This window comes from Pelmatolapia mariae, linkage group LG20 (assembly GCF_036321145.2).
Source record: "Pelmatolapia mariae isolate MD_Pm_ZW linkage group LG20, Pm_UMD_F_2, whole genome shotgun sequence".
Taxonomy (NCBI): Eukaryota; Metazoa; Chordata; class Actinopteri; order Cichliformes; family Cichlidae; genus Pelmatolapia; species Pelmatolapia mariae.
In genome coordinates this window covers 8,207,745-8,222,632 of record NC_086244.1, presented here as the reverse complement: position 1 = coordinate 8,222,632, position 14,888 = coordinate 8,207,745, and the positions used below count along the sequence as shown (strand labels likewise).

The window sequence follows — 14,888 nt, the reverse complement described above, 5'->3', positions numbered from 1 at the left end:
TATTTCTAGTTGAGAAAAAATCCTTAAATTCAGCACCAGCACCATGTAAAAAGGTTTTAATATGTATAAGATCTATTTATAGCATCAGGTCAGAGTGAGATTAGAAAAACTTTACAATTTTGATTAGTTGCAAATAAAATTTAACTAGAGTGAAGGACAACCTCATAGCAACCTCTCTAAATACTGATTTTAGTGAATCTGTTCTAACGTTTTTCAGCTAGAACTCCACCTGAAATGAAGCACCTCTGCAGAATTGTGGAAGGTTGGATTTGTGTTTATCTATTTATTTATTTATAGCATTGCAATAGACATGGACAAGGACTCTGAGAAGGAGCAAAACAAGTAGAACTCATACAAAACAAAAAAAAACAACTTTAACATTTGCACAACGTCTGACCAGGGGGCACAATGAGAAAGTGTGAAAATCATATTAACTGTGTTATTAGTATCCTTACAGCTTCGTCCCCTCTCTTCTATTACTGCCCAAAATCAAACCATAAAAGAAAACACTCTGAACTTGCAAGCACTAGTTGCATTCTCATTATAGAATCCTATTTGGTCCAGCCCCAGAACTTTTCTTCTCTCTCCCATCCACATTAAGTCTCTGAACTGGTTTCTTCTCTGTTTATCATTATCTGATCATATGTTTATCCGTTTATGATCATTGCTGACAATTCAGAGCCGCAGGGGCACGGCCTGCTTAAGAAAAGTTCACATCAAACAATTTGTTAATAATTAATCATTAAAAATTAATGCTCCAAGACCCACCCGCAGTGGCTCAGCGCCCAAACCAGTGGGACATGCCCCACAAAACCACTGCCACAACAAATCATGCTTTTGAATCATACCATCTGTGTTATGAATCGCCCTGGTAAAGAAGGCCCAACAGCGGCTGTACTTCCTCTGTATCCTGACAAAGAACAAGCTGGACTGGAAGCTGCTGCTGGCCTTTTACCGCTCCTCAGTGGAGAGCGTGCTCGCCTACTGCCTGGGTGTTTGGTACACAAGGGCCACTACTGAGAAAGTAAGGGTTCGCAGAGGATAATTAACATGGCCCAAAAAATCATTGGCTGCCCTCTGCCGTCCCTGGGCGCAATATAGAGATCCTTCTGTCTCAGGAAAACCGGGGCCATCACAGGTGACCCCTTGAACCCCACCCGCCACCTGTTTGACTCGCTGCCCTCTGGTTGGTGCCTCAGGTCAATCAGGTCCCACACCTCCAGACTCAAAAACAGCTTCTTCCCTTGGGCCATTCGGACTGTTAACAAACACTATCCCCCCACACCCCACCCCTGCCCACTCATCTCACCAATCTCAGCCATGGTATGAATATTCCTTATCACTCAGGCCACTCACATACGGACACTAAATCAAGTCCTTTGCACTACTTCCAGCACTTTTTTCACCATTGTGTGCCTCTTCCACTATCATTGCCTTTCTCTAGTTTGTATATATTCCTCTTGATTATATGCATTTCTCCTGTTTGTTATTTATTCCTGCTGTCTTACTATTTATATTTTATTCCCGCACAGTTGGTGTGGAGCAACCATAATTTCGTTTCGATGTACGATGACAATAAAGGGCTATTCTATTCTATTCTATTCTTCAGATTTTGTGATGTGAAGTTTATTTGTACATGCCCCAGAAAATAATGTGTATTTGTTAGGAATCCATATATGTACAATTCAGTAAAACAATAAACATTTATTTATTTTTTATTATAACATCTCGTGTAATTGAAGATTTCCCTGGTGTTGCGTTCGAAGCCCTTTTTTACGACAGCACTTGAAGGCAGCATTCATTACGGTACAGGCTGTCATGGCGCAGAGGAGGCCAGACAGATCAGCAGCGTCAAACTTTAATTTCGGCTCTATTTCTAAGATGTTCGGGCGTTACACCCTGTAAAATCATCACCACGCGTTGACGACACATATCGGTAAGTTGTCTAAAACTGAGCCAGCCTGCTTTTCACGACAGTTATTTGTTCTGAGCGGAGGGCAGCCTAACGTTAGCTGTAACGTTGGAAAAATATCGTTCGTATAAATATGACTTTACTTTGATGATCGCTGGCGGTGTTGACTGTTTAAAATGGGAGCTTTCGCATCCAAATAGCGTTCTGCATGCAGCTTATGTATTGTTATGAACACTACATGCTAATGAAAATGCTTTTTAAGCACATAAACAAATCAATACATGAAAGTAATTGGCTACACAGAAGTTGCTAACAGTTTCCGTCAGTGTATTTTCCCATTATGTTAATAGGTTTGCTTTAGCTGTTATCGACCCTGCTCTGGACCTGTCAGTGTATCTGAACTGTGGCTGAACATTATCTAGACCATTTGAATATTATCTTGGACCAAGCATGGCTTATGAAAGGGAGGAGGGAACATTTTTTCCCCTTAAGCATTTCAGGACTAAAGCCTCACTGTGCTCAGTAATGTGGACATGTATGGCTGCACGAGCTGAGTGATAAAAGTGTTTGTGCAAGTTTTATTACAGGAGCACGAATTAGAGGAATTCGAGGGAACAGATGAAAGAACATTATTTGGAGAAGTCATTCCTGCCAGTAAAGGCTGAGTCATAATGCAGAAACAAATGTTCTGCATGGCACTTAAACTCATTCTGCCCACTGTTCCCTGCACAAGTTAATGAATAATGCCTTGATTATTCATTTGGCAACAGATGGACTCTTTCACTGAAAGTGCCACTTGCAGGGCGCATTAGTGGAAAAATAGAGACATAAAAGGACTGGTATAACTGTACGTTTAAAATATAGTTGCTGGTAAGTCGAATCTTTAAAAGTGCATCGTATTTTATAAGCTGATAATAAATTTTGCATGCAAAGATAATCTGGAACATGCCCAATAAAATAAGATGTGTCCTTTACTTCAGGAGTTATGTCTCATGTTATGCCCAGATGGTGAACACAACACAGCCACAACAATCAGCGTTCCTAACTTTAGTTGTAAACTAAACGTGTTCTGTGTTCTGTTCTTCGTATAACATCAGGGTCACTGCTGAAGTTGCACCAGTCCATTCTTCATGGACAGAATTTCTAGAGGGACTTCTAATGATCTCATCATGAAATTTGACTACTATATTTGAAATGGTTATTAACTGTTTTGTGGGAAGTGTAGTGGTTAGCTATGTCACCTGACATGAAGAAGTTCAGGGTCGTGAAATGTTTTGCTGGTCAGCTAGTAATTCTGTCTCTGTGGATTTTCTAAGGAGTCCAAATACACGTTTGATTCATTTGGTAATTATAAATTGGCTGTATGTGTAAATGTGAGGATGAGCGAGTTTTTTCATCCGGGGAATAAAACAAATAAGCAAACCAAAAACATATCTCTGGCATATTTATTGACCTATGTCATTGAAAAGCAATGTTAATTAGATGCTTTTTGTTGGTTAAAACATGTTGTCTTGTAATTGTGTAATTTCAGCAGTTTGAAACCACTCTGTTTAGATCAGTTTCTGCTGCAGCAACATACAAGAATCCATTAAGTCTCATAATATCCTGCATCCAAGTGTTAATCCTTCTAGTAGCTTCATGCTGGCCCTCCTCAGTAGAGGAGTAGTGGTGTTGCCTTTTTAAGGCCAAGACAGCCTCAGCTGTGGACAACCCAAGACTTTCATGTCACTCCAGTCTGATGTTTGCCTTTGCCTCAACAGCCTGGAGCAGCAGCAGAGAGAGGGAAGCTGTCTTTGTGTGGTTGTTATCCTGCCAGGTTCTGGCTGAAACTGCATGAACCTGAATATTGTTATGTAGTACATAATGTAGTACATAACAATCTGTACTACAAAACGAGTTCACCATACCCAGGGTATCTTTCTGTTATCTGGAATCACTTACCTCAACATCGACTGTCGGGATAAGCAGTCACACGGAGCTGGTTATCAACTCGCTAAGTTACCCCAGGGTTAACTGCATGTTCACATGAAAAGGTGCAGTGCTTGCTTTAGCATCTGACTAATCACAAACATGGATGTGTGTATCTGCAGTAGAGTGGCTGATTTCACGAAACGGATGATGAAATTGTGCTATGGGAAAAATACGAAACAGTTAAACACATAATACAGCTTAAAGGTACGATAGCTGCTGCAGACAAAGCAGTAAACTGTGGAAGCTTATTTCCACCACTGAAAAAAATGCCATCCATAACTTTAAACTTAAAGTTATGGATGGCATTTGAGTTGCCATCCATAACTTTATGAGTTGAAACCATAATGAGTTGAAATTTTGAGTTAGCTCTGCCAATCAGGAAGCTCGATGAATGACGTAATTTCCTTGTTATCTGAAAACAGATGGTGCAGACACAGGCACACTGAAAATCAGATAGTAATAGCATTAGTGCACTACTAATGTATAATAAACTTGAACAAATTGCTATTCTGCTGAAAACGCCTTGCAATTCACAGCGATTTCGTCATTTGTAAAACCACACTAAAGAACTCAGCACTTTCCTCATTCTTGACCAATAGCTGTATCATTGGTAGCTAACGCCTTCCACCTTTTACTTCTGGGCAACAAAGAAATGATGTAGCATCACAGAGCTTCCTAATTGTTGTAGCTAACTTTACATTTTGAGTGATTTTCTCAAAATGTCAGCTTATTAGCTTAAATAAGCTCAAAATGATATCATGTTTATATACTAATTTTAAGATGTATATTATTAAATTTAATATTGTCTTGGCAAAGCCTTGCAGAAACTCATTGTTTCAACTATGTAAATCTGTATGCGAGAGCTTTTTCTGCTGTTTTCTACTTCTGATACTAATAGCAAAAATACGAAACAGACGTGAAGCCTGAATGTAAATTGTCTTTGGTGGTCATTCCAAGCTTGCACCAACAAGGGGCAGCCCTGGCACTGAGACTGAAGAGACTGAACACACTGTTCCTCCACCTATGGAACTCAGTTCCATGTAAACCAAGTCTATCTTTTATTTACTCTGTTCACATCAACACAGCGGCTTCCAGATAAACATCTCCTCTCGGCAGATGCCAAAACAGTTTTATGAAGCCGTGGCACAAAGTCACATTTCCATTGAGTAAATCAGAATTTTCTTTGGCTTGTGTAAATGTTTTTGACTATGTTTTCATTTTTGAGTTGTTTTTGTTTATATATTTCCCTTGGGTTGTGTGCCTTTTGTCCTTTTGCTTTTTAATTACTTAGCAGGAAGCAATTCTGCAGTCACCTCACTACTTTATTTCAGACTCAAATGTCGCAACAACTGTTGAAACTTTTTAGGTTGGTAGAATTTATCCTTCAGTCCTGTGGTGACAAAGTTTAGTGTAAAGTCTGGTTTAAGGCAAAAGCTCACTCACTCATCCTCTGAAGTCACATCTTAAACATGAATGCTGGTAAAGTGACAGCCTTAGCCGTCTCCTTTGATGTAGTAGTAGCTCTACTCTGTGGCCTTCCACAATGACTGAACTCCTCACCCTATTACTAAGACAGCGCCCATTCACCTCTCGGGCAAATCTAATTTCTATCTTGTTCTGATAATGTTAACAAAATGATTGGGCAGAGATTAACAGATCTATGGCTCTTCTCAAAAACGATGAGCCATCTGGTGGCAGATGGCTGCATAACATTTAGGACACAATAATTTACCGGCATTGGGCATCAATCAACATTTTAACGATTGGATTGAACCACTACTAAGTCTGGTACCGACTAGTGACAACAGCTTATTAGTTGGCTAGTCAACTAGTTGCACACATCCCTAAATAGTAGGTCTGATATATTGCTATCAACATTAATAAGAATTTTAAAAAGTAAAGAATAGATTGGAGAAACACCCTTCAACCATCTCATGTCCACCAGAGGGCACTCTGCAAATTCCCTGTTGATGACATGTTTGGAATGTAAAACATCAACCAGTTGACTGGTTGTGCTCTTGATGTAGATTTCACCAAAATAACACAAGGAATTGTGTTCAGGCATCTGAATAGTAGGTCATGTCGGGCATGTCCAACTGGTAGGGGACCCAAGGCAGACCCAAGACATGACCCATGCAGGAGAGATTATGTTTCTCGATTGGATTGGAAAATGTTTTACTGTTTCCTCAATAGAGCTTGAAGTAGTGACCAAGCAGAAGGTCTGGGCATCTGTGCTTTAGACTGGTCCCCTGTGACCCAGATAAACAGAAGATGAATTGGTGATTGAGCTACAATATGTAATCTTTTTGCTCATCTATTCAGCAAAATGCAGCTACAAAGACATCTTTTTTTGACTTGTCAGCACACTCCAAGAAGGCATTCTATAAATATAAACATGAAGTAAGTAATAACTACCCGTATATGATAAGGTCCAGAGATGGCCATTTTTCTGTCTGTTTCTGCTGCTGCCAAAATTAATGAATCAATCCTAAAAGACTATTAATGTCGAATTTTCGTATTAAAGTAACAACGGCAAATGTCCAATAAGAGCTTTGTCTCATGAAACTATATTGAACAAACAATGGACCAGTTGATCCTGTGCATAAAATCAAATGTCTTGATATTTGTTGGATAGATTGCCAAGAAATCTACTTAGTCTGTGTTGCAGCTCTAGCAGGCCTTCCCAGGTTTTACCTGTGTGGGTGTGTCTGTTTTCAAGCTCCACCATCTGTGCAGCTGATTTCCATCAACAATTAGGGTTGGAGTGCTTATTGCCAGTCAGAGGAGAGTTCTGATGATAGAGTGCTATTCTCTTGGCAATATCTCAACTGTGTGTTTGTGGGTTTCTGTTCCTTGTGGACAAAAGTGTGTTTAGGGTTAAGATTGTGACTTACTGCTATTTCAACCAGCTTCTGGGTTTTGCTCTGCATTACTTAGTTTTTTGATAGTGATAATGGCTTTTCTGGCTCTTTTAGTTAAATTATTAATTCTTTATTTTATTGCCACTGTCTCCTTTTTCAACCAGCATGCTTTTATTGTTACTTGGGTGATGTAATAGTCCCCTTAAAATTGCTTGTACTAATCTTGTTGCACCAATACTAAGCCTAAAAGTTTTCTTTGCTATTTGGGTTTAAGATCTGGGAAAACTAATTTAATTCATCTCCTTCCAAAGATGTTTTGTTTTTGTTGCTCATTTGCAAATGAAGGATGGTGAACATGTTAAACCTCATACCAGCCACGCAAACTGATATGATTTAGCTCAAAGTAGACCTGTGCAGTACAGTCTCACAGAGCTGCTATTATGGCCGTGGTTTCTGTGCCTCATTACAGGATGTTTGAACTCTGATTCAGTGTACTGGGTTCATTTAGATGTCAAAGTAACCTCAGAGTTTCTAATTACAGTTGTTCTAATTGTTTGTCTGAAGATACATGTCTCCTGGATACGAGAACAACCATTTGAAGGAATAGATATGATACATTTATTAAATATGTCAGCCATCCTGCATTTTTAGCTTAGCTTTTGACTAACATCATTATCCTTTGTTGTTATAACTTCAGGTCATGAGTTTAGTTTTATATCATACTTTAACAGTTCACGAGGGAAGGAGGGCTTTAGGGCGGTGTCGCTATCATACCCTGGCTGTTGGACTGGTCTCTCTGTGCTCTTTACTCATAGCATTAAGATTGTTTCCACACCTCGGCTGTTTCCCTCCCTACGGAGTACACATTTCTGTCAGCTATTCTTGGGCTGTTGGTAAACACACTGAGTACAAGTTGCTCAATAGTCTGCATACTACATTTAGTAAGCCTTGTGTTTTGGAGGGGGCGGTATGTTTGCTTTATTGAACTTCTTTTTGAGTTAACTTACAGTCACTTTATTAAAAAAAATGTAGTTTGTTTCACTGGATTTTTATTTTATTTTATTTAGATTTTTACTTTTTTGTTAGTTTTTTTATTATTATTATTTTCAGTGTCTTTTATTTTGTTGAGCCCTCTACTTCATTTAAAATATTTTTGTGGTTGCATTTAGTGTTTTGCCTGCTGTAACTCAAAGATGCTCTTTGGTTTCACTGCACATCTTTCCCATTTTCTTTGCAAAATATAAAGAAATTAGGGGTGGCAAAAGACTTTTGCACTGAACTATTTAAATTTGCTTGTGCCTTACTTTAGCTTTAGTAAAATATTTCAGATAAATATGGGTGTACATTTTCAGTTTCAGTTTGTACCTCTTTCCACTTAGCAGAACAAAGTATTTGTAGTTGTTTAAGTGGGAGATCCTGTAACTTGCTGCAATTTGGAGGAAATTGTAAAGTTTATTGATTTTTGTTATTATGAGAATAATATTTTGCATTTTAAAAAGTTGATTTTTTTTCCTTGTATATGCTGTCAGTGGTTTTTGGGAAAATGCAATTGTCAGTCAATATTTTGAAAAAAAAAAAAAAAATCTGGGATCTAAATAGCAAAGAATAGGATATTGTAATCAGTGCATCTCTAACACAAACACATGGCAAACACAAGATGAAGCTTTTTTTTAATCACATCAAAAATTCATACCAGCATTACCAGTATGATATGACACAGCCTAATATACACACAAAATTAGAAAGTACATAAAGTCATAGTTTTTAAATAGTTCATACAATAAAAATCATCTTTACTAAAAAAAAAAAACAAAGAATAAAATGCTACAGAAACTCAAAAGTTTTTAAACAGATATAGTATAAGTTTATTTAATTTGTGTATTTTTTGCTTGCAAAGCATAACAGCTGAAACATTCAGATAAAGATATATTATCTGAATGTTATATTTTCAGTCTTTGTAGTAGAGACAGTGGGAGTAATAAATCGTTTCACGACTGAGTGAAATGAAAGCCCATCAGTTTGTTGGAAGAAAATGCCATAATCTCTTCAAACATAATGACAATCACTTACACAGAAGTTAGGGACATGTGTTTTCTCAATGCAGGCTGAGTTGTGAGGCCCTGCCTGCCCTTCAGGAGAGGAGTTTGATCCCTCGCAGAGCTATTTGGACCTCTGCATTGTTGAACCCTGGTGTTGAATGTGAGCTAAATCCTTTGGCCAGAGGAATAGGGGCTTTATTACAACCTTTAAACAAATCTCTGAAAGGAGATACCTGTGTGTTTAGAGAAGGAATGATTATCTCCAAATACTGACAAGAATCTTGCATGAGATTTAATGCAGGTTTCTATTAACCACCCTACCGTCTGGTCTTGTTCTCCTGGTGATTTAATAGGACTGTATAACCGAAATTCAATGCTGGTACGGGTTAAACTGTACTTCTCAGGAAGCAGCTGCAGAGGAGATGCAGGAATTTGTTACCATATGTTTATTTCAGAATTTAATCTGTTTAATGTTTAATCTTTTTCCAGAGTCACAATTTGATGGATAGACTATCTCGTGTTTCTTCGAACAGTATAAAAAACATCTAATACATCCATGTTAGGAGATTTTTATTTTTGTTATTTTATCTCTGACCAAGCCTGGTACTAGCTATTATTTTCAGTTAAGACTTACATTCTGATGATTTTCTTAATCAATTCCTTGGTCTGTAGTGATTTAGAGGCCAATATGTTGCCTTCAAATTGCCCTTTGATCACGAGTCCAAATCATAAATACATTATTTAAATGCTGCTTTCTTTCCCGCTAGCAATCCACTGTTTTAGTACATGTCAAAAAAGTTCATAAGCAAAAAAAACAGCAAATGAAATCTGAGAGTGGTTGATATTTTTCCTAAAATATTAACCCTTACCTTGTTCTTCTATCTCAGTCAGACTCATCTTGTAGCTGTAAAGTGTAAGCTAAGATGGCGATGGTGAAAGTGGTCAGCTTGAGGCTCCAAACACAGGGATTCACAAAACAGTGGGTGATGTCCTGGTGGTCAAGCAACAAAACTACTGTAGTATTTCCAGAACCTTTTCTTTAAGTTTTTCATCTAGCAATTAGTTTTCACTGCTGCTGGCATATGACATAATAAACACAGAGCAACATGAAGTTTAACTGAATGAATTGGTTGCATAGATCTGTTCACAATTTCCACTTTAGATTTTTGAGTCAGGATCAAACAAATATCTGGCCCAAGCTATCCAGGATAGCCAAAATATTGGTACTTTTGAATGGCACAAAAAAAAATGGGGGCTTTGCGTTGTGGAGAAGTAATGATCATGCCACTGAAACTTCTTTTTTAGTTAAGAGTGGAATTTTTGAGGACAGACTAATGTGAACAAATTTACAAGCCAAATTCGGACATCGCTTTAAAAACTCCAGAGCCCGGTAGGAACTCTTTAAGGCTGTACTGCTTTAAATGTAATACTGAAGACAGCATGACATCACCATTTTAATTTAGCAGTTTCCATATGTAAAGTCAGTGGAAGTGTTTTGAATTTTATCCAAACTACGCAATTTTTGTCGTTTGTCTGACCAGCATACTACGAGTATGTTTCTAACAGAGGGTCTTGTCCTGTGATCGAAGCAGATCTGTGATTCTTTGCTGCTTTGCTAAGCAATTTTTTAGGTATTAGGAGAGGAAGCTGTGTTTTGGTCTGCTGCTGTGCTCCAGGTTTGGAGGAGGCCCAGGCTCAGCTGGCTTTTCTCTCAAAGACTGACTGACCACAGAGACATACCAGTGTGGAGGGGGGGTGGTTACACTCTCCCCACGGCGTCAGCCCACTGCATGTTAGGTGTTTCCCCCCACCCTTCTCTGAAAATGGACACTGCTGGTGTATTTATAGACCCCAACCTCAGCCAGGCTCTCTGTCTTAAACACAGTTAAGGAGCTGTTCGTATTCAGAGTCATGCTGAGCTTTGCTGTCGTGCTTTCTAGACGTTGAATTCTGTCGCTTTGCTTGTGAAACGTTGCCTGGAGGCTCATCAGGTAGGAGAAGAATATATTTGAGCTAAAAACTTTACATTGATTATTATAATTGGTGTGCTCACATATGACTGTATTATTTCTGTAATGATCACTGTGTATTATAGAGATTTGCTTGTCTTGTTGTGGGAATGACTTATTTTTTACCAGTTTTCTATAACAGTGAAGTTTCACCGAATGTCATTTAATATCAAAGCCAGTACTAAATTTATCAGTATAGACAGCTAAGTGTTGGTCTATGCTTGACACTGGTATACTGCAGCGATTAGTCAGATGACTAGTAACTTTTTTAATGTACATATTCATCATGCAAACATCTCAAAGACCCTTTTCATCTTCTCCGTAGGGGCTTTTGAAATTAGGGGGAAATTTCATCCCTAAAATGCTTCCTATAGGGGAGATTAGGGGATAAAACTTGTGAGCTTCACTACAGGGCTTACAGTTTTTCCTTTAGGGTAGAAAAATAAAATACAGCCTAACTTCAACATCTTTCCTGTCTAACTCGGGACTGTATATTTCACACAGAGCAGCTGATGTCAGTGTTGTAATTTAGAGCAACAAAAATATTCTGAACCAGTTAGCCTGAAAATGTGCCTGTCTGAGGGACCAAAAGATTCAGATTTTGTATATTTGTGCCATTCCTTTGATACGTTGTGTGTGTGTGTGTGTGTGTGTGTGTGTGTGTGTGTGTGTTTGAGTGGGTTCCTTTCTCATCCATTGACTTACATTTTTAGCTAGTAGTCAAATTTACAAGCCTTCAACTTCACATCTGAACCCTGTCTGGGTATGATAATAACTTCCAGAAACAGCAGAGGAAACTTGTAGTCTTGCAAACAAATGGAATGTTGAGCAAAACATTATTAGGTAACTGAAATTGGGTGTAAGAACTTCTTGTGTTACAAGTTGTAAATTTGTGGAAATGGAATGATTATCTGCATTACCTGCGGTTCCACGCTCGTGAAAATTTGTTTCTCTTGGTCACACACAACTAAAAACGAAATATCTTAAGGGGCGGCCACACAGGAAACAACTAACAGTGGCATGGCAACCACAGGCTTATATAGTCAGTGGCTTCAAGAGGTGATGGGTGAAATAACAGCTGACAGTAGGTGGGTCCCAAGTTAAATTATTCACAACTTTAAAGTGATTAAAGTTATTATCAAAGAGAGCACAGGACATAAATGTATGAGAAGGTGGTAAATACATTAGAGGATTCCCGTGGTAACTGGAGGCTGGAATGTCTGTTAGCGACCAACTTGTAAAGTGATGTGCAACAAGTTTCCTGTGTTGACAGATAGTCTTTTCTTAAAAATGAACTTATAGAAAACTGTGTTGTTGTTTTTTTTTTGGGGGGGGGGTTATAGTTTTTTGACCAAAGGGCTAAAATCTGCAGCCCTTTGTGGTGTTTTGAGTTAGATTTGACTTACATTTCTTGTGTTGATCTGTTTCAGATGAAAACAGAGTTTTGAGATCGACCATTGGAAAAAGAGAGACCCTAAAAGAGGAGAAATGGAAAAGCCAGTGTTGCAGACACAGCCTTCCACCTTGCCTTTTTTCGACACGGCCCACGCCTTCAACCTGCTTCGGGGTATTCACGAACTGCGTGCTGAACGAAAGTTTTTCGATGTGACTTTATGCGCCGAGGGGCGTGAGTTCCACTGTCATCGCACGGTGTTGGCCGCTGCCAGCACCTACTTCCGGGCTATGTTTGCAGGGACACTCAGGGAGAGTGTTATGGACCGGGTTGTTCTACACGAGGTGTCAGGTGAGCTCTTAGGTCTGCTGGTGGACTTCTGTTACACAGGACGGATCACCGTCACTCAGGATAACGTGGACCTGCTGCTGAAGACGGCTGATCTGTTTCAGTTCCCCTCAGTCAAAGAGGCCTGTTGTGCTTTTCTGGAGCAGCGGTTGGATGTTTCCAACTGTTTAGAGATCCAGGACTTTGCAGAGGCCTATGCTTGCAGAGAGCTGGCAGTCAGCGCCCGACGCTTTGTCCTCAAAAACATAATGGAGCTAGCTAAAGGGACAGAATTTGAACGCTTGCCATGGAAACGCCTCCTTGAGTTTGTGTCAGATGATGAGCTTTGTGTGGACAAGGAGGAGACAGTTTATCAAATTGCAGTGCGTTGGGTGAAGGCTGATCTCCAGCGACGACTACACTATTGGCCCGAGCTCCTCCAGCAAGTCCGACTCCCCTTTGTCAGGAGGTTCTTCCTGTTGGCCCATGTGGAGAGCGACCCACTTGTCTACCTTTCACCTACCTGTCTCCGTATGGTGAATGAAGCGCGTAGTTTCCAGTCCTGTGAATACGACCGTCACGACAGACCTTGTCATCGCATGCGGCCTCGGCCGTCCACAGGATTGGCAGAAATCCTGGTGGTGGTAGGAGGCTGCGACCAGGACTGTGATGAGCTGGTCACAGTGGACTGTTACAACCCTCATACTGGACAGTGGCGCTACCTGGCTGAATTCCCCGACCACCTGGGAGGAGGCTACAGCATAGCAGCACTTGGAAATGATATGTATGTCACAGGTAAGCTATCTGAAGACATTAAAACTAAGGCTGTGATGCTGATCCAGTCCAATCCAGTTTTATTTAGCACTTTTTAAAAACAACAGTGTTTGAGAAAATGCTGTACAAAAACACCACAACAAAACAATAAAACATTCAATACAAGATTAGAACACACCACTCTCATTCTCAGCCGTTGAGTAAAAAATTGTTTTATGACGCGTTTTAAAAACAGGCAACTAGCTGGACATCCTAACATGGGCAGGGAAATGATTCCACGGTTTGGGGATGATTGCCTCTGTTTTGGGGGGACTACCAGGAGGAGCTGGTCCACTAACCTCAGTGACATTAAAGGTTTTAAAAGCAAATAATAAAGTAAAGCATTGCTAAGGCCAACATAAATTGTGTTACAATAGTCCACATGATAAAAGCATCAATAAAATGTTCAAAAACTTTAAAATATAACCCAGATTTGACCTTGTATTAAAGCCTCAACTGGTAAAAACTCGCATTAAATATAAATATATATCTTTATCTTCTTTATCTTGCTTAAAATCACAGTCCAGTTTGACACCAAGGTTGGTTACCATGGTTTTTACAGATTTGAGTAGTCTTAACCATAAAATAGATAGATATTGGCAAGCATTTTATTTGCCCATAGCCATAACCATTGTGACATCACCTGGCGATGTGTGACATTTGTATTTAGAAGCCTCAGCTCTAGCATTATGGAGGTTGTTGTTTTGATTTTGCTGTTCCTGGTCTTTCATGATTTGAGAAAAATATCATCTGCTGTTTATTAATAAACAGCAGTCTCTACGGCTACTGACTTTGTGTGAACAAGGAGAAATGAGTCAGGACACAGTGTGCTGACAGAACAGCAGTGGTGTTATCTTTATCATCACCATCATTACCAGTAACTGAGCATGTCTGAACAGTGAGAAATCTTCTTGAGAAATCATCATAGACCTTCACTTTAGGCTTGTGACTCCTACAAGATTCTGATGGTGGGCTACAAAGTTAGCAGTGTTACCTCATGCGTCAGTGGCAGAAATAACAGCCGCATATGGTTGCATAATGTTGTCAAGCAGATTTACTGTTCTAACATTTGATACACTTTCTTTAATTAAACCAACTAAGAGGAGTTGTTTAGAAGATGCTGTAATTTTCACAGTCTGGTGATTCCAGATGGTGACTTTTAAATGGGGATTTCCAGACTTAAAGCAAAGCTTCTATACAAAACAAGAGCACTTTGAGACTGTCCACTTAGACAGATCTTTTCTTGACAGATGAAAATGTCTTCCAGTTTAATTTGTATTTGTGCAGATATGTTATGAAATGTTTATTTGGCTCTGTCTTTTTGGAAGAGTCCTCCCAAAAATTAATGGATGCAGAGCCAGGTCTGGGTCATATCCAAAGGTTCACCTCTCTGAGTAATGCTGCTAACATTCAGACCAACCAGATCGATCACATTACCTCCTTGGCTGGTGATAAAGACATTCAAAATTACTGCCTTGTACACTAATTTAGAAATAAAATCCTACACCACTGATTTCCTAACCGTGGCTGTTTAGGTTGTATCAAATTTAACTTCAGGGGTTT

The 14,888-nt window shown here is 39.3% G+C and overlaps 1 protein-coding gene across 2 annotated transcripts in view; it reads left to right on the top strand.

Moving 5' to 3' along the window:
• The first annotated feature begins 1,817 nt into the window (after window positions 1-1,817).
• Window positions 1,818-14,888, top strand: part of klhl21 (kelch-like family member 21) — an 18,357-nt gene continuing 5,286 nt past the window's right edge. The window contains exons 1-2 of one of the 2 annotated variants that reach the window (XM_063465534.1): window positions 1,818-1,936; window positions 12,223-13,307. In XM_063465534.1, coding sequence (XP_063321604.1) covers window positions 12,281-13,307 — 1,027 coding nt within the window. In that variant the 5' untranslated portion in view covers window positions 1,818-1,936; window positions 12,223-12,280. Of the gene's footprint in view, window positions 1,937-10,665; window positions 10,775-12,222; window positions 13,308-14,888 lie in introns of those variants that run through there. The other variant, XM_063465535.2, reaches the window with a different exon arrangement.